Source organism: Thamnophis elegans, chromosome Z, assembly GCF_009769535.1.
Source record: "Thamnophis elegans isolate rThaEle1 chromosome Z, rThaEle1.pri, whole genome shotgun sequence".
NCBI lineage: Eukaryota > Metazoa > Chordata > Lepidosauria > Squamata > Colubridae > Thamnophis > Thamnophis elegans.
Genome location: NC_045558.1, coordinates 9,392,928 through 9,412,188, shown reverse-complemented (window position 1 = coordinate 9,412,188; position 19,261 = coordinate 9,392,928). Strand labels below are relative to the sequence as shown.

General features: G+C 40.1%; 1 protein-coding gene across 9 annotated transcripts in view; it reads left to right on the top strand.

Moving 5' to 3' along the window:
• Positions 1–19,261, top strand: part of KMT2C (lysine methyltransferase 2C) — a 171,255-nt gene that overhangs the window by 79,973 nt on the left and 72,021 nt on the right. For all 9 annotated transcript variants that reach the window (XM_032236939.1, XM_032236936.1, XM_032236935.1 and 6 more), the window contains 7 exons: positions 11,118–11,280; positions 12,013–12,184; positions 13,389–13,503; positions 13,920–14,092; positions 15,004–15,164; positions 15,529–15,660; positions 17,815–18,521. In XM_032236939.1, the coding sequence (XP_032092830.1) occupies positions 11,118–11,280; positions 12,013–12,184; positions 13,389–13,503; positions 13,920–14,092; positions 15,004–15,164; positions 15,529–15,660; positions 17,815–18,521 (1,623 nt within the window). The remainder of the gene's footprint in view (positions 1–11,117; positions 11,281–12,012; positions 12,185–13,388; positions 13,504–13,919; positions 14,093–15,003; positions 15,165–15,528; positions 15,661–17,814; positions 18,522–19,261) is intronic.

The following is a 19,261-nucleotide window of genomic DNA, read 5'->3' as shown; positions in this document are numbered from 1 at the left end:
TTTCAAGTAGAACCCATTCCCCACCAGCACTATATGCTTGCTTGCTTCAAGTGTTTGTGTTTGAACTTGATTTTGCCACAGTTTAGTTTTGTTATAATAATAGAACACTTTAGATCGCTGATCTGTTCCATTGTACTAAATATCTCCAATATATCCACTGATTTAATAATACATTAATATGGTGTAATTGTATTTCATCATGTTGAAAGAGTGGCCCTGCTTATCTTTTTGTTCCAGAGCTCAATGAAAAATATGTGTTATGAACATTAAAACCTGAAACGCTATTAGATTGTCTATTTTCATTTGATTATGCCCATGTTATTGTTCTCTGCCGAGGGTTTGCTTCATCCTTATTTTCATTTTGACAGCTATCAACGTTATAAATTAGATGTCTATTTAAAAACTTCTATTAGCTATGATCTACCTACCTACCTACCCACCCTACCCCCTCTCTGAATCTTATGCTGTTTACAGTTTTACAGTTGCATAGGAAAATATTATACTGTTAAATGATGTGCACGTAACAGAAAATGTTTTTTTATAAAAACTTCTCAACTTATGACTCCAATTGAGCCCACAAGTCATGGCGGTTGTTAAATGGGTCATTACATGACCAACCTAATTTTATGACAGGTTTTTTTTTGCAGCAGTCTTTAAGTGAATGCAGTGATTGAAAAGTGAATGCTGCAGTTGTTAAATGAACACCGCAGTTCTGAAATGAATCTATTGTTTGCAATGGGCTTTTTTTGCCCATTAAACATCAATTTCTGGCAAAACACATCAAAAATCATGTTCATATGACTATAGGGCACTGCAAATGTCCATAAATGTGGACCAGTTGCTGAGCACCAAAATGCCACCACATGACCATGGTGTGGGGGGAGTAGTTGCCAGAATTTCAAATCTGGGTCATAAGTACTTTATTTTCGGACTGTTGTAACTTTGAATACTTGTTAAGTGACCATTCATTAAATGAGGACTACCTAAAGAGTTGTTGTTTTTTTAATTTAAAAACCAGATATTCACAGAATAGTTAATGCATGGAACATTCTTAATGCAGTTTATTCTTTTATACATCAGAAAACTGAAATATATAGAAGCAAACTAAATTACACATCATAATGTTTTAAATATATTTAATATGCTGAAAGTGTATTGGGGGAGCATTTATATTCCTTAAAGAAATCTCAAAATTTCTTTTGAACCATTAGTGAATATCACATGGTATTGGTAGCAAAAAGTGATAAATAACAAGAAGTGTAAATTTATCCCTATTAATGGGTAAAAATCTTGGAAGAAAATAATCCTTTGATAGATTTAACAACATAATTGAGCAGTGTTCTCTGTATAAAGCATTTAAAAATTGGTCATGTATGATTTCTACCATTGAATAATCTGTATTACAAGAGAAAGAACTATTAGATTGGAAAGTAAAATTAACTTAATGCAAAATTAAGAAACAGATGGTAAAACATTAATATAGCTTGCTTTATTTCTGGATTAAAGATAATATAAGGCAAACTATAACAATATTTACTTAATTTAGGTAATTGTTACAACTTCTGTTCATATAATGTTCTTCAGGATTTTTATAAAACATTTTGCCAAATAGTAGCATAAGATTAATCTTATTGATTGTTCAAAGCACAGAAATCTATTGAAACATTTAAATTTCTATATTGTCAAATAAAGGAAATCAATAGAACTAAAAGACAGTGGAAAGTGGTTATGGAGAAAGAAAGGAAACATTTTTTTTCTTCTGTACTCATTTAGTAAGTGCTTGTGAAATAATATATTGTAAAAAATGTAAAACATATTCGACAAATGTAATCAAATTGAGCAATCCAAAAGGAAAAAACAGGTTATTCTAGTACAGCTTTTGTTGGTGTAGAAAATAAGCTGCTACTTTTTCATGAGCTATTAATTTTCTACTAAATGAGTTCTATATAAACAGCAATAAAAGTTTATGATACATCTGGGGAATCTTATTTAAAGGTAGAATCTTAAAGTTGTTTTCGGAAAATTGGGAAAGCGGCACAAATGAACAATTCAGTAGAAAGAAAACAAAAGTTTTCTTGTAGTTCGGCGGGAGGGGCTACAACAGAGTTTAGTCACAGGCTGATTGATCCAGAGACTGAGGAATTTTTCTTAAGTATCCTCCTTTCCGTCTCGGCTCCCAGTTTCCCTCAGTCTTTGGTCCAAACATTAGCTGTGGCTCCAGCGAGGTATGATTAAAATATTGATTTGATTAATTGGATATCCTAAATTTGATTAAAATAGACTGTGGCCAAAAGAGTGCTTGAGTCTCATGGAGAAAGAGCGGGGGGCTTGCCTCCTACCCTGCGGCCAGTCAGTAAACTGCCGCTCCTTCTGAGTTCAGCAGCAGCAGTTTCTCAAGTTACAGTCTCTGCAACTCAAGCACAGCCTCTAGCAACTTAAGATTTTACTGCTCGGCCGATCTTTCAGCGCCGCCACTGGAGCTTCGCGTGGCTTCAAAGAGCTGCCGTGGCCTGATTTACTATCGGAGGCCGCGCCTGTTTAAATTAGCTGAACAGCGTGGCACGGCCCATGGAGGCTGGAGGACTGCGAATCCGGGTGCAGGAGTCTCAAGGACTCAGCTCGTTGTGAGGCTAATCCCTCAGAGCCAATTTTCAGATCGCCCGTTTCACCACCTATAAGGCGTGGCGGCCATTTTTGGTGCAATCTCGTGGGCGGCGGCTATTTGCCGCAATACCAGCAGTGGCCTGTTTCGGGGCTGCGGATAGGGGCCCGCAGGCGACAGGATTCGCTCAGTGTCTGCAGCGCGGCCATGGATTGAGGCCGGCAGACAATCGCAGTCCATCCGATAGACACGTGAGTGAGGCATGGACTCCACAGTTCCAGAACCACAGACCCAAGGAGATCTAGCGGAGGAGAGCCAGGGCAGACTTAGGTCCAGGGCAGCAGCCTCCAGACCTACAGCCGATCAGTGCCCTTCCAGAGCATCCGCTAGAGATGAATCAAGAAGACAGCCCTGGAAAAACAGGTGGCTAGGGCAGAAAGGCTGGTGCAGGCAACTAGGCCTGAATCCCCCAGCAGATCTAGATCTCTGATTGGGCCCCATTCTCAAACGTCTGGATCACCCCCTAGGGGCTTCAGTCCTTCCTCTCCCTCTATTTCCCCTGCACGGCCATACAGGAGGGTGGCTTCTCCTTCTCCCTCCATCTCACCTAGAACCTATAGAGAAAGGGTGGAGGACACGGGAGAAGGAGTATCTCAGGACTCCCTACTGACAGCCCAACTGGCCCCCCAAGGGCCTCCATCACAGGGCCCTTCTGAGGAGGATTTAGAGGATTTAGAACAGTTGCCTGATAGCATCAAGAGACTCATCTCTGCAGCTATATCTAGGGGTATTTCCTTGGGCCTAGCCCAGAGGGACAGTTCTTCCCAAGGGGTGCCCAGACCACCGGCAGTTTCCAGGCGGAGGTCCCCCTCTTCTTCCAGAGGACATGATAATCCTAGGCCTCCTTCCCCTTTAGTGGTCAGTGAGAGTTCCATCTTGGGGGAGGTCACACGCCCAGACTTGGAGTTTTCAGAGGATGAGGATTCCGCTACCCCAGAGGCCCCAGAATTTCTGGGGCTTTTTCCTCCCCCCGCTTTCAAACCTATGTTACACAAGGCCAAAAAGACTACTTAGATTGGCACGGGAGCTCCGCCAGTCTCCCAGCACAGGGATCCCAACTTGGCCATGCTTATAAATCCCAACGCGAATAAAGAGGAGGTCCTACCCCCTCCCCTTTTCCTAGAAGTGATACAGAATCAGTGGGCGAGATCTTCCTTGCCCAATCCTGGAAGCAATGATAAGCATTATTACAATATGGAGCAGGCATTTTCCCAGGCTCTGCAATAGCAATAGCAATAGCAATAGCAGTAGACTTATATACCGCTTCATAGGCCTTTCAGGCCTCTCTAAGCGGTTTACAGAGAGTCAGCATATTGCCCCCAACAATCTGGGTCCTCATTTTACCCACCTCGGAAGGATGGAAGGCTGAGTCAACCCTGAGCCGGTGAGATTTGAACCGCTGACCTGCTGATCTAGCAGTAGCCTGCAGTGCTGCATTTAACCACTGCGCCACCTTGGCTCTTGCAACTTCCCACAGTAGATGCCCCAGTCGCTCTTTTGGCTAATGCATCCACAGTAGTCTTGGGTGATGTGGCCAACAAGCTGAAGCCAGAGGACAAGCGTACAGAGCTTACCCTTCGCAAGAACTTCAACGCTTCTGCCTCAGATATTAAGGTGGCCGCAGCAGCATCCTATTTCAACTGCATAATGGTCATGTGGCTCCGGCAACTACAGGACCGCATCCCAATGCAAGATGAGCGTCTTCACCAAGACCTCACTAAGATCATTTCAGCTACCCAGTTCTCGGCGGACGCCACCCTGGATTCCATTAAATTTGCGTCCAGAGCTCTATCCACTTCTGTGACAGCGAGGAGACTCCTGTGGTTCGGCAATTGGCAAATAGACAATAAGTCCAAATGGAACCTGGTGGCGGCCTCCTTCACAGGCCCTACCCTTTTTTGGAGCTTCCCTGGATCCCATCCTTGTGGAAAACAAGGATAAAAAGAAGGTCCTACCTTCAAATTCTAAGAAGCCGGACAACAGTCTGTCTTCCTACCGTGGGCCTTCATCTTTCAGGCCACCTGAACAGGACTACTGCCAACAGTGGTACACCCCCTACAGGTATGATAGACAGAGTCAGCGGCCGTTCTACCAAGATAGGAATAGTTTCAAGGTCAATCCAAACCCCCCTTTCGTGGAGGGGGCAGCTGTTCCTTCCGCAGGGGGAAATGACTCCAACCCGAGTCAACCCATAGGCGGCCACCTTGCATCCTTCGCGGACCAATGGGATCAGATAACACCAGGTGCCTGGGTGAGGTCGACGGTCAGGGAGGGTCTCCGTCTGGAGTTCCTCTCCCCTCCCCCGATGCTCTTCAGGATCTTCCCCCCTCCAAGGACCTAGAAAGGCACTGCCTAATGCTTCTGGCAGTCCACCATCTGCTGGACATTCAGGCGGTCGAGCCGGTTCCTCCGGAGGAGTTTGGGCAAGGCGTATGCTCGAACTTCTTTGTCGTCCCAAAATGTTCCGGGGGGGATGGAGAGCGATCCTAGACTTGAAGCGGCTGAATTTATTCCTGGCCTACCAGCGCTTCAAGATGCCCTCTCTCAAATCCATATTACTGGGGATCAGACAGGGGGACTTCATGGCATCAATAGACTTAACAGAGGAATACTTACACATTCTGATTCGGCCAGCCCACCGCAAATTCCTCCGTTTTTCCCACGGGGGTTGTCATTTTCAGTACAGGGCACTCCCATTTGACCTGGCCTCTCCCCCCCACCTGTTCACGAAAGTCCTGGTGGCGATGGCGGCTCACCTGCGCTCCCTGCCGGTGAGACTCCATTGTTACCTTGACGATGTGTTTGTCCTAGCCCACAGGAAGGCAAATCTGGATCTGCAGATCACCATCCGGACGCTACAGTCCCTAGGGTTTTCCATAAACTTCCCCAAGAGCCACCTTTCTCCATTGACAAAAATCCTACACTTAGGCACAGTGATAGACTCGAGATCAGGTCTTTCACCAGAACGTCTTACAAGTCTGCAAACCTTGGCATGGCACGTCCGCGCAAGTCGGTCAGCTTCCATCCTGGCCTTGGCGCAATTACTGGGCAAGATGGTGTCATGCATAGGGATCATCCTGTGGGCCCGCCTACACTCCAGAACACTTCAGTGGATGCTCATTCCATTCCAACGACAGCGGATGAGCATTTCCCTGCATTCCATTCATCTACCACAGGACCTCCGCTTGTCTCTGAGGTGGTGGTTGTCTCCGTTCTTGAACCGCGGTGCCGAATCTGGGAACCAGACCGCATCTCCCTCACGATGGACGGCAGCCTCTTCGACTGGGAAGTGGTGATGGAAACCAGCCTGGCGCAGGGACGATGGTCAAAGTCCGACCCTCGCCACAACATCAATTGGCTGGAGCTGAAGACGGCCCGCCTGGCCCTTCTTCATTTTCGAGACTCGATAGGCAATCGACATGTCCTCCTCCTGACAGACAATGTGGCGGCAAAGGCTCACATAAATCATCAAGGGGGGGACTCATTCCAAAAGCCTGTGGCAAGAAGCTCGGAAGCTCGGCTTATGGGTGGAAAGGAGCTTGGCGTCCATCACGTTGGAGCACATCTTGGGCGTTGCCAATCACCAAGCCGACTGATTGAGCTGGATGACAGTAGATCACGGTGAATGGCAGCTGGCTCCAGATGTATTTCACAAGATCTGCCTCCTCTTTGGAGATTCGCTGGTGGACTTGTTCGCCAGCCTGACCAAGGCCCAATTTCCCTGATTCTCCCGCTTTCCTGCATGCAGTGCGGAGGGCATGGACGCTCTCAGGAGCCCGTGGCTCCCCCGGTCTCCTTTACGCTTTCCCTCCCCTTTCCCTCATCCCGGGAACCCTGAGGAAAATAGTGTTTGAAGGGGCCCACATCATCCTGGTGGCCCCATTTTGGCCAAGGCGACCTTGGTTCGCGGACGTAGTTCAACTATCCATCTCTCCACATTGGAGAATTCTCCGGGAGGAAGTCACCCTGTGCCCGGGGATCCTGGTTCATCCGGAGCCCCAGTGGCTCCAGCTGACCACCTGGCACTTGAGTGGCGCCTCCTGAGGGATGCTAGCCTGTCCGCCAAGGTTATCTCCACCATCGAGGCAGCAAGCCACCCGTCGACCACTCAAATTTGTAATTCCACATGGTCAACTTTTGTGTCCTGGTGCGGGAGGTTCCACATTTCCCCGGCTTCAGCCTCGGTCACCCAGGTCCTCGAATTTTTACAACACGCTCTGGACCGTGGCCTCTCTCATAACACTCTATGGAGACAGATGGCTGCCCTCTCTTTGGTCTTAGCAGGGGAGGGTCATTGGTGAAGCGTTTCTTCAAGGGGCGGCAAACCTATGTCCTCCTCCTGTACACAGGTTCCCCATGTGGGATCTCTCACTGGTTCTTAAAGCCCTTACTGGGGCTCCCTTCGAACCATTGAGGACCATATACCTTAGGTTCCTAACCCTGAAGGTGATCTTCTTGTTGCCGTCACCTCGGCTAGATGGATTTCCGAATTGGGCGCCTTGTCATCCAAGGAGGATTTGAGCCAATTCCACCAAGACAGGATTATCCTGAGGCTTTTCTTCCAAAGGTTAACTCCCTGTTCCATAGATCGCAGGAGGTTGTTCTTCCAAACTTCTGCCCTTCCCCTTCCCATGAGAGGGAGGGCACTGACACCGCCTAGATGTCCGCCATGCCCTACGCATTTATCTGAGGTGTACATCTCCTATCAGGCATTCAGAGGCCCTGTTCCTGTCCTTCCAACCTTGCACACTAGGTGCTAGGGTGTCTTCGGCTACCATAGGCAGGTGGCTGTGACAGGCCATCATGGAGGCCTATCAGGCAGTATACCAGGTCCCACCGCAGAGCATTACTGCCCACTCCACTAGAACCGTGGCTACCACAGTTGCATGGGCTACCAGGGCTCTGCTGGAAGATATTTGCAGCGTGGCCACTGGGCCTCACCTTCCTCCTTTATTCGACACTATTGCTTCGATCATTTTGCTTCGGTGGACACGGCCTTTGGCCGTTAGGTGCTCCAACAGGTGGCAACCCCCTCCTCCCCTGGAGTCAACAGCCTGCCCTGGGACTTAGCTTGGGTATGTCCCTGTTGGAGCCCCTCCCGCCAAAACTACAGGAAAAAGAACCTTGGTCCTTACCTGAACGCTACTTCCCGCCCATGGTTGATCAGATGGGGTCGGAGTGGTCGATGTCTTTTCTCTGTATGTGTGGTGTTGTTTCCTTACATAATGCTGTCAGCTTCTCCATTCGACCTCGTGAAACTGGGAGCCGAGAGGGAAAGGAGGATACTTAAGAAAAATCCCTCAGTCTCTGGACCAATCAGGCTGTGACTAAACCCTGTTGTAACCCCTCCCACCTTTAGTACAGAAAAGAAATGTTCAGGTAAGGGCCAACGTTATTTATCACAGAAGGACAAAGGAAATTTTTCCTAGACTGTTCCATATAGAAAGCGTAAATCACTATGTGCGGCTACAATGTCAGAAACACGTTTAGTAATTAAAACATAATCATTCTGCTCTGTTCAATATGACTTTCCACTCTAGCAAATGAGTGAGTTTTGCCTAATGAAAGGAGTCTGTTATCTCCTAGCAACCTCCTCCTTTGTAGCTACATGGGAATGAAGGTTGAGGCTTGAGAAGAAGGAGAGGGGAGGGCACCTCTGTTTTTTTACTCCACTCTCCACTTTGTTTTTGTTTGGAGTAATTGGAGTGATTAAAATTCCGGATCATGAATAACTCAGAAAAGTGGTAAGGAAGACACACAAGAAAAATACGAGTCAAAATAGCATCAATCTCGTAATTTTTCTATCTTACCGGTATTTGTTGTGATTTCTTTAATGATACTGTGTCAGGATTTTATCTTCTTAATATTAGGCTTGCTCATCATTTGATAAGAATGCACCAAAACTTATACATAGGCATAAAAATTATGTGTTGAAACATTTGCAGTATAAGAGGACCTCTAGTAGATCAGATCAGACTAATAGAGAATCAACAGTGGCTAATCAAATGCCTCCAAGAAGGATGGAGCAGGAGAATGAGTATTTAACTCAGAAACACTTAGTAAACAATTGAAGCTGTGAGGTGAACCAGAGTCTTTCTATTCTTTACCCATCCCCTTAACTACTACACTTCCTTGCTCTTGAGTTAAGAAAGAGGAGCTGACCCAAACTCCCTAAGGGAACTTCCATGATTGAGGGGAATTGGAATTTGGCCAGGGGCTAAAAGAGAGTAATTAGTCCAAAGACAGCCATTAGGTTTCTGTAGTGAGAGGGAGACTTGAACCTGAACTCCCCACTTCTTATCTATCCTACATCATCTAGTTCTAATATCATTACCTAGTTTTAATAGCATTGCAATAGCATTTAGGCTTATTTACCATCCAATGATGCTTTACAGCATAGTCTGGGCACTTTACAATATAGAAGCATTATTTGCCCCCAACAGTCTGAGTCGTCATTTTACCAACCTTGGAAGGATGGGTATCTGAGTCAACCTTGAGCCCTGTTGTAATCAAACTCCAGACTGTGGGCAGAGTTCGCCTTCAATACTGCATTTTAACCACTGCACCACAATGCGTTGCTTTGAAATGTACTGGCTTGACATAGAGATGCGTGGACTTCAGTACCATAAATCCCCCACTCAGCATACTGGCTTGGGAATCCTGGAAGTTGAAGTCCATCCATCTTAAAGTTGCCAAGGTTGAAAAACACTGCTTTTATTTATTTATTTGTACCCCACCTTTCTTCTGCCAACCTAGCAGTTCGAAAACACATAAAAATGCAAGTAGAAAAATAGGAACCACCTTTGATGGGAAGGTAACAGTGTTCCGTGTGCCTTTGGTGTTTAGTCATGCCAGCCACATGACCACGGAAACGTCTTCAGACAGTGCTGGCTCTTCGGCTTTGAAACAGAGATGAGCACCACTCACTAGAGCCGGGAATGACTAGCATATATATGCGAGGGGAACCTTTACCTTTATTGTTTGTACAAACAATTCAAGGCTGCAAATATATCAGACACACTTTTTTCTTCCTATTTCCTCCTCTCCCAACAACAACTCTGTGAGATGGGTTGGGGTGAGAGAGAGAGTGACTGGCCCTAAGCTTTCATGTCTAAGGTGGACTTGAACTCACAGTCTCCTAGTTTCTAGCATGGTACCTTAAGCAATAGGCCAAACTGGTCACATGCTTTATATGATATATGTTGTGAATTATTGTTTTTTTAAAAAGCCCATATGAAACTTTTATGTGACTCAAAAATGGCAGGATTTTTTATGTAACAGTTTTAAAAAACATTTTATTCATGTACTTTTTAGTAGTCAAATTGATATAAAACAATATACTCAAGTCTTTTGAATCATTACTTCTTAATTCTTGTATACGAATGTTTTTGCTGTGGAGAAAGAAATGAGATCTTATTCTTAGCAGCTGTTTCCAAAGCCTCCTGAGCATATTTATTATATTTTTTCTAAATGAATTCTGTAAATATTGGTAGCTTTAATACTTTTATATTTTTAGTTCTGATTACACACATACTACCTGGTTTATTAAGTGAAATGCTTTTAATTACTAGCATAATTACACTATTGGAATTATAAAGATTAAATACAGTTAAATTTTCAGTCTCTACCCATACTTCTTTACTTGGCACTATAAATTCTTTTCCACCTTTCTCAGGTTTCTTCAGGCTATTATCATTTCTGGGTTTAACTTATTTATAAAATCACTGGTTACAAGACTAGTTGTATATATAAAAATGTCAAAGTATAGGGCTTGTCATGTGACTTAAAAAGCATAATGGAAAATATCAAATTATTAATCTCTCAATAGAGACTTTCCTGGCACTGGTCAGGACACAACAAAAAATCTGCTCTGTGCTTTTATATTTTCTTTTACATGATTATATGACTACATAAACAAAATCAGGTCTGTGATTAGATTTAAGGCAGTAAGAATTTAGTTAATGAAATGAGCTGTAGGTCTAATGAATAATAATAGGGTATTGCAGTGGCTTAATTGATAATCAGCATTTGTTGTTTCTGAGTGGGAGAAAAACATACATTTTAATCTCAAAATAGAAAGCATTTGAAAATACAGGAAGAATATTAAAAGGGAAAAAAGAAATTTCTATTTATTAATGTATGGGTTGAATTCAATCCATTTACTGAAATAATTACGATTTTAAAATATGGCATTTACTTGTTTATCGTTGTGCCTGCTGAGTGGCCAATTTATGATATGAACAAAGTGTTCATTCCAGTTGCTATAAAAAATAAACAATGAATTTGGAAATAGGCAATCCAAATTCCAGTAGCCAGCTATAAATTTTAGAAAGCTATATGACAAATTTCAGTGTCTTCAGTCATTTAAAAGAAGGAATTAATTTAGGGGAGAAAGCAAAATATAAACATTCTGTAAACTCAAGCAATACTGACTGGCCTGTGTTTTGTGTTTCAGCGATGTGCATACTGCAAGCACCTTGGAGCCACTATCAAATGCTGTGAAGAGAAATGCACCCACATATATCATTACCCATGTGCTGCTGGAGCAGGCACATTTCAGGATTTTAATAACTTTTCCCTTCTTTGCCCAGATCACATCGACCAGGCTCCGCAAAGATGTAAGTAGCCATATTAAATAATGCTGAAAATATGTAATAGAGCCTCCTAATCAGATGTTTGTTTAGTTATTTCAAATCTCTATGGGTTTGATTGGATATTATTTGCACAGATTGGTTTGGCTCCTTGGCTGTTGTTTTCATATTATTGATTTTTTTTTAATGTTTAATTTGTTGTGCAATAGGCATCTATATACGTAAATTGAAGGAATAAATTAAAAATAAAATGAATTGGAATAGATATATCTGTCCAATGTGGGTGGGTTTTTGCAAGAGCTATGATGGGATGAAGGATTATAGGCAAGGAGATGGTGCAAAATTAATTTTTCCTCTTTCCTATCTAGTAGCTGCTCAAATTAAATGTTGAGAAATGACAGAAGTCAGATTGCCTTATTATCAGCTAATTTAAGATCAATTTGTTCTGCTTTCTCATCTTACAGCATCTTTCTTGAAATATAAATGGCTGTTCCTACTACACTTTTCTTTTTAAGTAATGGCAATAATTTCTCTAGTACCAGTTTAAATTTAAAGACTATGATCTGTATATAATAACAGACTCATGTGGACATTAAATGTTTTATTTTCTGGGTATATTTTTCATACTTTAGGCTTGCATAATCCTTATTTAACACCTGAATAAAATTTATAAAATTAAAAAATATATATCTAGCTGTTCCATCTTTTGAAGGTTATTTTCCATATAAAATAACACAGAATTCATATATTAATTTGTAGCCAAGGAAGAAGCTAACTGTGCAGTGTGTGACAGCCCAGGTGACCTGTTAGATCAACTTTTTTGTACAACCTGTGGCCAGCATTACCATGGAATGTGCCTGGATATACAAGTGACACCTATCAAACGGGCAGGTTGGCAGTGCCCTGATTGTAAAGTGTGCCAGAACTGCAAGTAAGCAAAACTGGAATATAAAGTGTTAAAGCACTGGTCCCCCATTTTAAATTATTGCATATAGGTAGTCCTTCTTAGTGGCCACATTTTGGGACTAGAAACTCCTTAACTAAATCCTGCAGTCACTAAGTGGAAAATCATGTCATCTTGATAGCTCATGTCTTCACTTCTATCATTTGTCATTAGTGAATATATTGTTAGCTGGAATATCACATGATCATGATGTACAATTTTACTTTCATGTTCTCCATTAACTCTGATTATTGCTAATCAGTTAGAAAACACACAAAGCTGATCACCTGATTATGGGACATTGCAATGGTCACATATTTTTACACCATTGTAACTTGAAACAATTATTAAATAAGGCAATTGGTTAGTGAGGCTTACCTGTAGTGTTATGAAAAGATGAAGTGAAACCTATGATTTTTTTTCTGTTGAGTGCATTGGAAGATAGGTTATTCTAAACATCATCAACAAATGACACTTGCTTTACTATATTTGCTTTACTACATAACCTAAATAGATTTGCTCCTAGAAATTTTTATTTTTCCACCATTTTTGCTTCTTGTGATGGTTTTTCTTCTAAAATAATCTTCCCTAGATGTGGTCTGTGTGATCTATGAAGAATGGAGAAAACAATCTTTTGGACATGTTTTTCAATAGAGTTAGAAATCCCTGGTGTGGTTTTAGATAAAATGCTGAATTTAATATAAAACAAGATACATCTCCAACTTTTCACAGTGTGTTTGCTACACACTGTATCCGCTACTCACTGTGTCCTTATAAGTTTCAGAATCAAGACAAGTGCTTTATAATACTCCACAATTTCTTTAACCACTGTTGAATTTGATATTACTTTTTAAATCTTGCTTCATATTATTAGATTCTGAGAAGACCTGATAACATAAAATTGCTGTATTTATTCCTTAATATTTGTGAGGCCATGTACTCCCATGCATCATGGATATAATATGCTTTAGGAATGTGCATTATTTCTTACACTTAAAGATGAAATGGTATATCCATTAGAAAAGAGTTGATACCATGGCATTGATCATAGACATTGTGTTTTATTGAGACTTTAGCATTTCATTAGTCTTCTTATTGTCTCTCGCTGTTTATATTCCTCTGCCTTGCTTCTAAGTTAAAATTATTTTATCTTTGCATCCAATATAACTTAAATTATGGATCTTTCCCTTAGGCAGTCTGGAGATGACAACAAAATGCTTGTCTGCGATACATGTGACAAAGGGTATCATACTTTTTGTTTGCAGCCAGTTATGGATTCTGTACCAACAAATGGGTGGAAGTGCAAAGTAAGTTTAAATTCAGTTCCCTAAATGTAGAGCTTGTGTGACATTGAAGTGCAAGTTGTGTTTTAAGAGTAATATTCGGAAGTCTGCAGGACTGATGTTCTTCTGCAGGGCCTTTTCTAGGGAGAGCTGCTGCTGCTCAAATGGCGGAATGAAATTTTATTTACATTTTTAATTATTGTTTGTTATTTACTACTATTATACTGCATTGCAAACTGCCCAGCCATCTTTTGAGCAGGTGACACATAAATAGTTGTATTAATAAACTTTAACAGAAGGTATAAATTGCTGAATGGGGCAATTTAAAAATGTTCTATGTAGATGGCGTTATTAGTTGATTGAAGTTTCTCAATTAATTGATGTTTTGATACCATAAAATAGAATGGCTAAAAAGAACCCCTCATTTTTTGGACTTTCAGAACTGCAGGGTATGTGCAGAATGTGGCACACGGATCAGTAGCCAATGGCATCATAACTGCCTTATGTGTGACAGTTGTTATCGTCAACAAGATAACCTGCCTTGCCCTTTCTGCGAAAAATCCCCCTATCCAAACTTGCAAAAAGAAAGGTTGCATTGTCATATGTGTAAAAGGTGAGAAGTGTGTTTTTAATTCTACCTTAATTTAGTCCTCTGCTTGTTGTTAATTATTTTAAAATCATTTCAAGAAGAATACATCAATATTACTTTTCTTTGGTACTTAACCTGTTGTATCCACTACTGATCTTAATATCTAACAGAATAGTAATATGCACAATAACTGATACTAATTGGCCATGAGACTCAGTGCTTAAACTCTCACCAATTTCTGTAAAATCATATCCTATATCATATCCTATAAAAGTTTGACTAAGAAGTGTGGTTGGCTTGTTACCATTTATGATGGAACTTATTTCTTGTTAATAAATTATATATAAGTGCACAGAAAACAGGTAGTCCTCAACTTACAACAAGTTTGTTTAGTGAACATTCAAATTTACAATGGCACTGAAAAAGTCACTTATGACCATTTTTACACTTAACAACCATTGCAACATCCCCATGGTTGTGTGATTTACATTTGGATGCTTGAGAACCGACTCACAATTATGACAGTTGCTGTGTCTAAGATGTGATCACCTTTTGCGACCTTCTGACAAGCAGTCAATTGTGAAGTCAGATTCACTTAACAACAATGTTACTAACTTAATATGTGAAGTGATTCACTTAACAACTGTGGCAAGAAAGGTCACAACATGGGACAAAATCACTTAACCAATGTCTCGTTTAGCATCAGAAATCTTGGGCTCAATTGTGGTCATAAGTCAAGGAGTACCTTTACTCTTCCTCTTCATTAGTGAGTATGGCATATTACACCAGTTATTCAAGTAAAACAATAAATATTAAAAAGCCTAATTTGAAATGGTCCAAAATTTTGAAAATACTTCCCCACCACCACTGAAAATGTATATTAGCAGAAGAAATTAACACATTAATCTGAATTCTAAACCTACTATTCCCTGCAGGTGGATACACATAGGATGTGATAAGCCTTCTGACAATGAACTGGATATTCATTTAAAAGAATATATTTGCAGTCTTTGCAAACATTCAGATGTAGATCAAGAACATACAGAAATGTGTGAGATGATGGAGACTGAACAACTTTTACCTGAAGTTGACACAGGTACGGGCAACCTCTTATCTCTTCATGCCTCTTGATGATTTTTCATCTGAAGTCTACAAATTTCTTCCTTTTCCAGATTATTGATGCAATTATTTTTTAAAGTCTATATTGCTGGAATGTCTCAATAAAATTCTCCAGAAAGATGTCCAAATTTTAGTGTGACTACATTTCAAATGTCATTTTCCTTCCCATCATTAAACTCAAATATGAAACATTCCCAACTCTTCACCATGTAGAAACCTAACATAAGAACACTGTTCAGAGTAGAAGTTTTCCCCATGGTTCAAATGAGAAAAATAATTAGTAAATGTACAAGCTTGATAATGTCTTTGCTTTTGTTTTAATATCTGCGCACATGACATAGAAATGGAAAACATAGATTCAGAAGACATAGGAAATCAGAAGCCGTTAGTACCTGAAGGTGGCCTTGATCAAGAATTGGTGGTTGAGTCTTCTACAGATACTGCCCTTTCTTTGACAGCACAAGATCATATATGTATGTATATAAAATATGGTCAGAATTCTAGAATATTTGGAAAATGTAACAACATTTGAGCAGTGCATTTTCTGTTTACAATAATAGGGGTTTTGGAATACAGAGTTCCTAAAGGTTATAGAAGAAACAGATGTGTGTTTTGTATAGCTATTCACCCTGCAATCTTCTGATGAAATATATAATATAACACCAATTCTTTATTACAGTCAAAGATCAGAGATAAAAGATATAACTGAAAGAAATATAAAACAGAAAAATTCACAGCTTTTAATCAGTGGAGTTAGTAACATTTTTTTGGTCTCCTTTTTTCAGATTTATTTTTTTCTAATGATATATAAATGTGAATGAGTGGCATTGCATAATTTTGTAAAATAATTATTTCATATTAGAATTAAAGCAGAATTTTTTAAAAGTAAGAATAGGACCTTTAAGAAATTCTCATTTCCTAAATTATGCCAGTTTATGAAACATAAATTTGAAATGTCACAATTCAATTAAAACTGTCCCAATAAACAAATAGGTTCTTTCCCAGATCTGTTTCTGAGCGAGGCAGATTAATAAAGAATACTGAAATAAAATATTTTATTAGTTTCAGCCTACAAGATCTGAAAGATTGCTTGAATAGCAATAGCATTTAGTGGCCAAATTATTTACTGGCCCCTAGCATTGTCCAGCACTTTCTGGGCAGGGTTGCGGTATAAGAATTATTTGCATTTGGTCCACAACAAATTTTACCAACCTCAGAAGGATGGAAGGCTGAGTCAACCTTGAGCCCTTTCACAGTTGAACTCCAGGCTGTGGGCAGAGTTTGCCTGAAATATTTCACTTTAACCACTGCGCTATCAGGGCTCCCCTTGGATGTCAGCTAATTGTTCATCACAAAAAAGTTTTCTTTTTTAAATTATGATAACTTAAAATTCATCAAATTTAATACAAATGTGATAATGTAAACAAAAAAGCACATGTATTTGTCTAATCATGGATGAAATATTTCTTTTAAAATGTTGATTACTGAGAATTTCTAGTTTGCTAAATTTGATACTAAAGTTTATAAGTATTCTGGGCTAATAAGAAGAAAAATATAATGTTTGTATTATGCGATCCAGTTTGCTGTAGCTCTTAAGGCACTGGCTAGAAACCAGGATATTTTTATTTTGATCCCAGCTTGTGCACAAAGCCAGCTGGGTGACCTGGACCAATCAGTCCCTCTTAGTCCTAAGAAGCAGACAATGGCAAAACATTTCTGCCAAGATCCTGCCAAGAAAACTGCAAGTCTGCAATAATGCAAAGAAACATATTATATTCTAGTTATATATTCTTATACAGGTAGTTCTCGACTTACAGTTTATTTCATTTAGTTACTGTTTGAAAGTATAACAACACTGAAAAAGTGACTGATTATAGTTTTCACATTTATGGCCGTTGTAGCATCTCCATGGTTACATGATCAAAGTTCGGATGCTTGGCAACTGATTCATATTTATGATGGTTGCAGAGTCCCAGGGTCATGTGATCACCTTTTGCAACCTTCTGACGAGCAAAGTCACTGGGGAAACCAGATTCACTTAACAACCATGTTACCTGCTTAACCACTGCAGTGACTCAATTAATACTTGTGGCAACAAAGGTCATAAAATGGTGTGAAATTTAGCGTCTGTCTTGTTTACAACATAAATTTTGAGCTCAGTTATGATTGTAAGTCAGAAACTACCACTGTAAAGGAGGCGTGGACATGACATAAATTTATACAATTATTTTATTTTCATAGAAAATGTTCCCCCTTTTATTATTGGTAAAGGTCTGGGCTGTTTAATTGAATGGACATGTGTTTGGTATCTAAAAATAAAAGATATTATGTGGTATATAGATTGTAGATTTTTATTTTAAGTTGTGATAAGAAAATTTATATTTAGGTTAGATAAATATGTGAAGGGATAGATTTACCAATTATTAACAGCAAGATGCTAACTGGAATCATGTTTTCATAGAGAGTAACAGAATTAAAATTCAGAGTTCAAAAGCAGTCAGGTTAGACATTTATCTGCTTTCCACTTCCAAATTTTCAAGGAAAAAAAATATATTTTTGAAAGGATGTCGCTTTCTATTGCAATACCATCATATGAGATTAAAATACTGTATCCACATTTGTTTCAGGCCTCTCATTAGATGAAAAGAAATACGAACTGGAGACCCAGGTCTCCAATCATTTTGATACAGAAGAAGGGGAAACTTCTGTTAAAAATACTCCTGCGTCTGATAGCAATCTCTCTGATAAAAAGAGGGAAACCCCAGAAAATATTCCAGAAATAACACAGCAAGAATCAGGTAAACAAGCTGAAGAAACAAAACCATCAGAGACAAGCACTGAGTTGGTGGAAGTGCCCCAGGAGGAATGTCAGCTTCTTCAGATGGAACCAGAGAATATATCCAAGATACCTGAAACTTTCATTTTGGTCGGCAAAGAGCCAATCTCCAGTCCTAAGGAAGAACAGTCTGAAACAGTAGCAGTTCTAGAAAGTACAAATGGAAGAGAGACTCCTGAAGTGTCACCTCTTCCTCAAAGTGAAAGTTGTGCAACCGAGAGTTGCCAATTGGCAGACAAACCTTCCGAACCATCGCCCAAGATGTTTTCCCCACGCCCATCCTCTGTTGAAATAAGCAAACCTGTTGATGGATCCTCCTTGCCAACATCTTCATTAGAGCCAAGTGCATCCCATGATATGCTGCGATGTCAGATGTCACCATTAGAGTCTGCTGCGGTCCTTCCAACCACATTTGTATCCCTCACTCCAAAAATTGGAATGGGAAAACCTGCTATCACTAAAAGAAAGTTTTCTCCCGGGAGACCAAGGTCAAGACAGGTAAGCGTATTTGCTAAAACTCATTGCAACCTAATACAGGAAGTATCACCGTTTGTTTAGGGGCTGTTTGAAGATACAACGATACTGGAAAAAAAAAATCTTGTGAATGTTTTTCACACTTAACGACCATTGCACAATCACATGATCCAAATTCAAACGTGGTAACTGGTTCATATTTATGATGGTTGCTGTATCCTGAGATCATGTGATCACCTTTTGTGATCTGACAAAGTTGAAGTAGAGGAAAACTTTCTTAATAACTGCCCCACTTAGCAACATAAATTTTGGGCTCAATTGTGGCCATAAGTCAGGGGCTACCTGTAATAATGTAATGTTTTGACTATGGGTCCCCATCTTTTTATTGTAACTTATAATTTTATTGCTATATATACTTGTATGTTTATTTCTTTTCATTTTCTAAGCCACCCAGATTTGCCTTGTGGTAAGATGGGCAGCAAATAAATTTAAGAATAAAAATAAAATAAATAATACAATTGATGTTTGTTCTCTTTGAAAGAGCAATTATGGTATTTGAGTATGTTATTGTACCAATAATTATAAAGGAACAAATATTTATAGTAATAAATGGAAAACTCCTCTAAGCTAATAGCATTTTGAAAACAGACCAAATTAAAAACCTCTTTCAATTCAGATCTGAAATGCAGTATATGAATCACATTATTTTTCCCCTGCTGTTGCTTTCTGTTAGTATATTAGAGATAATTGTTTACTGGTTTTTC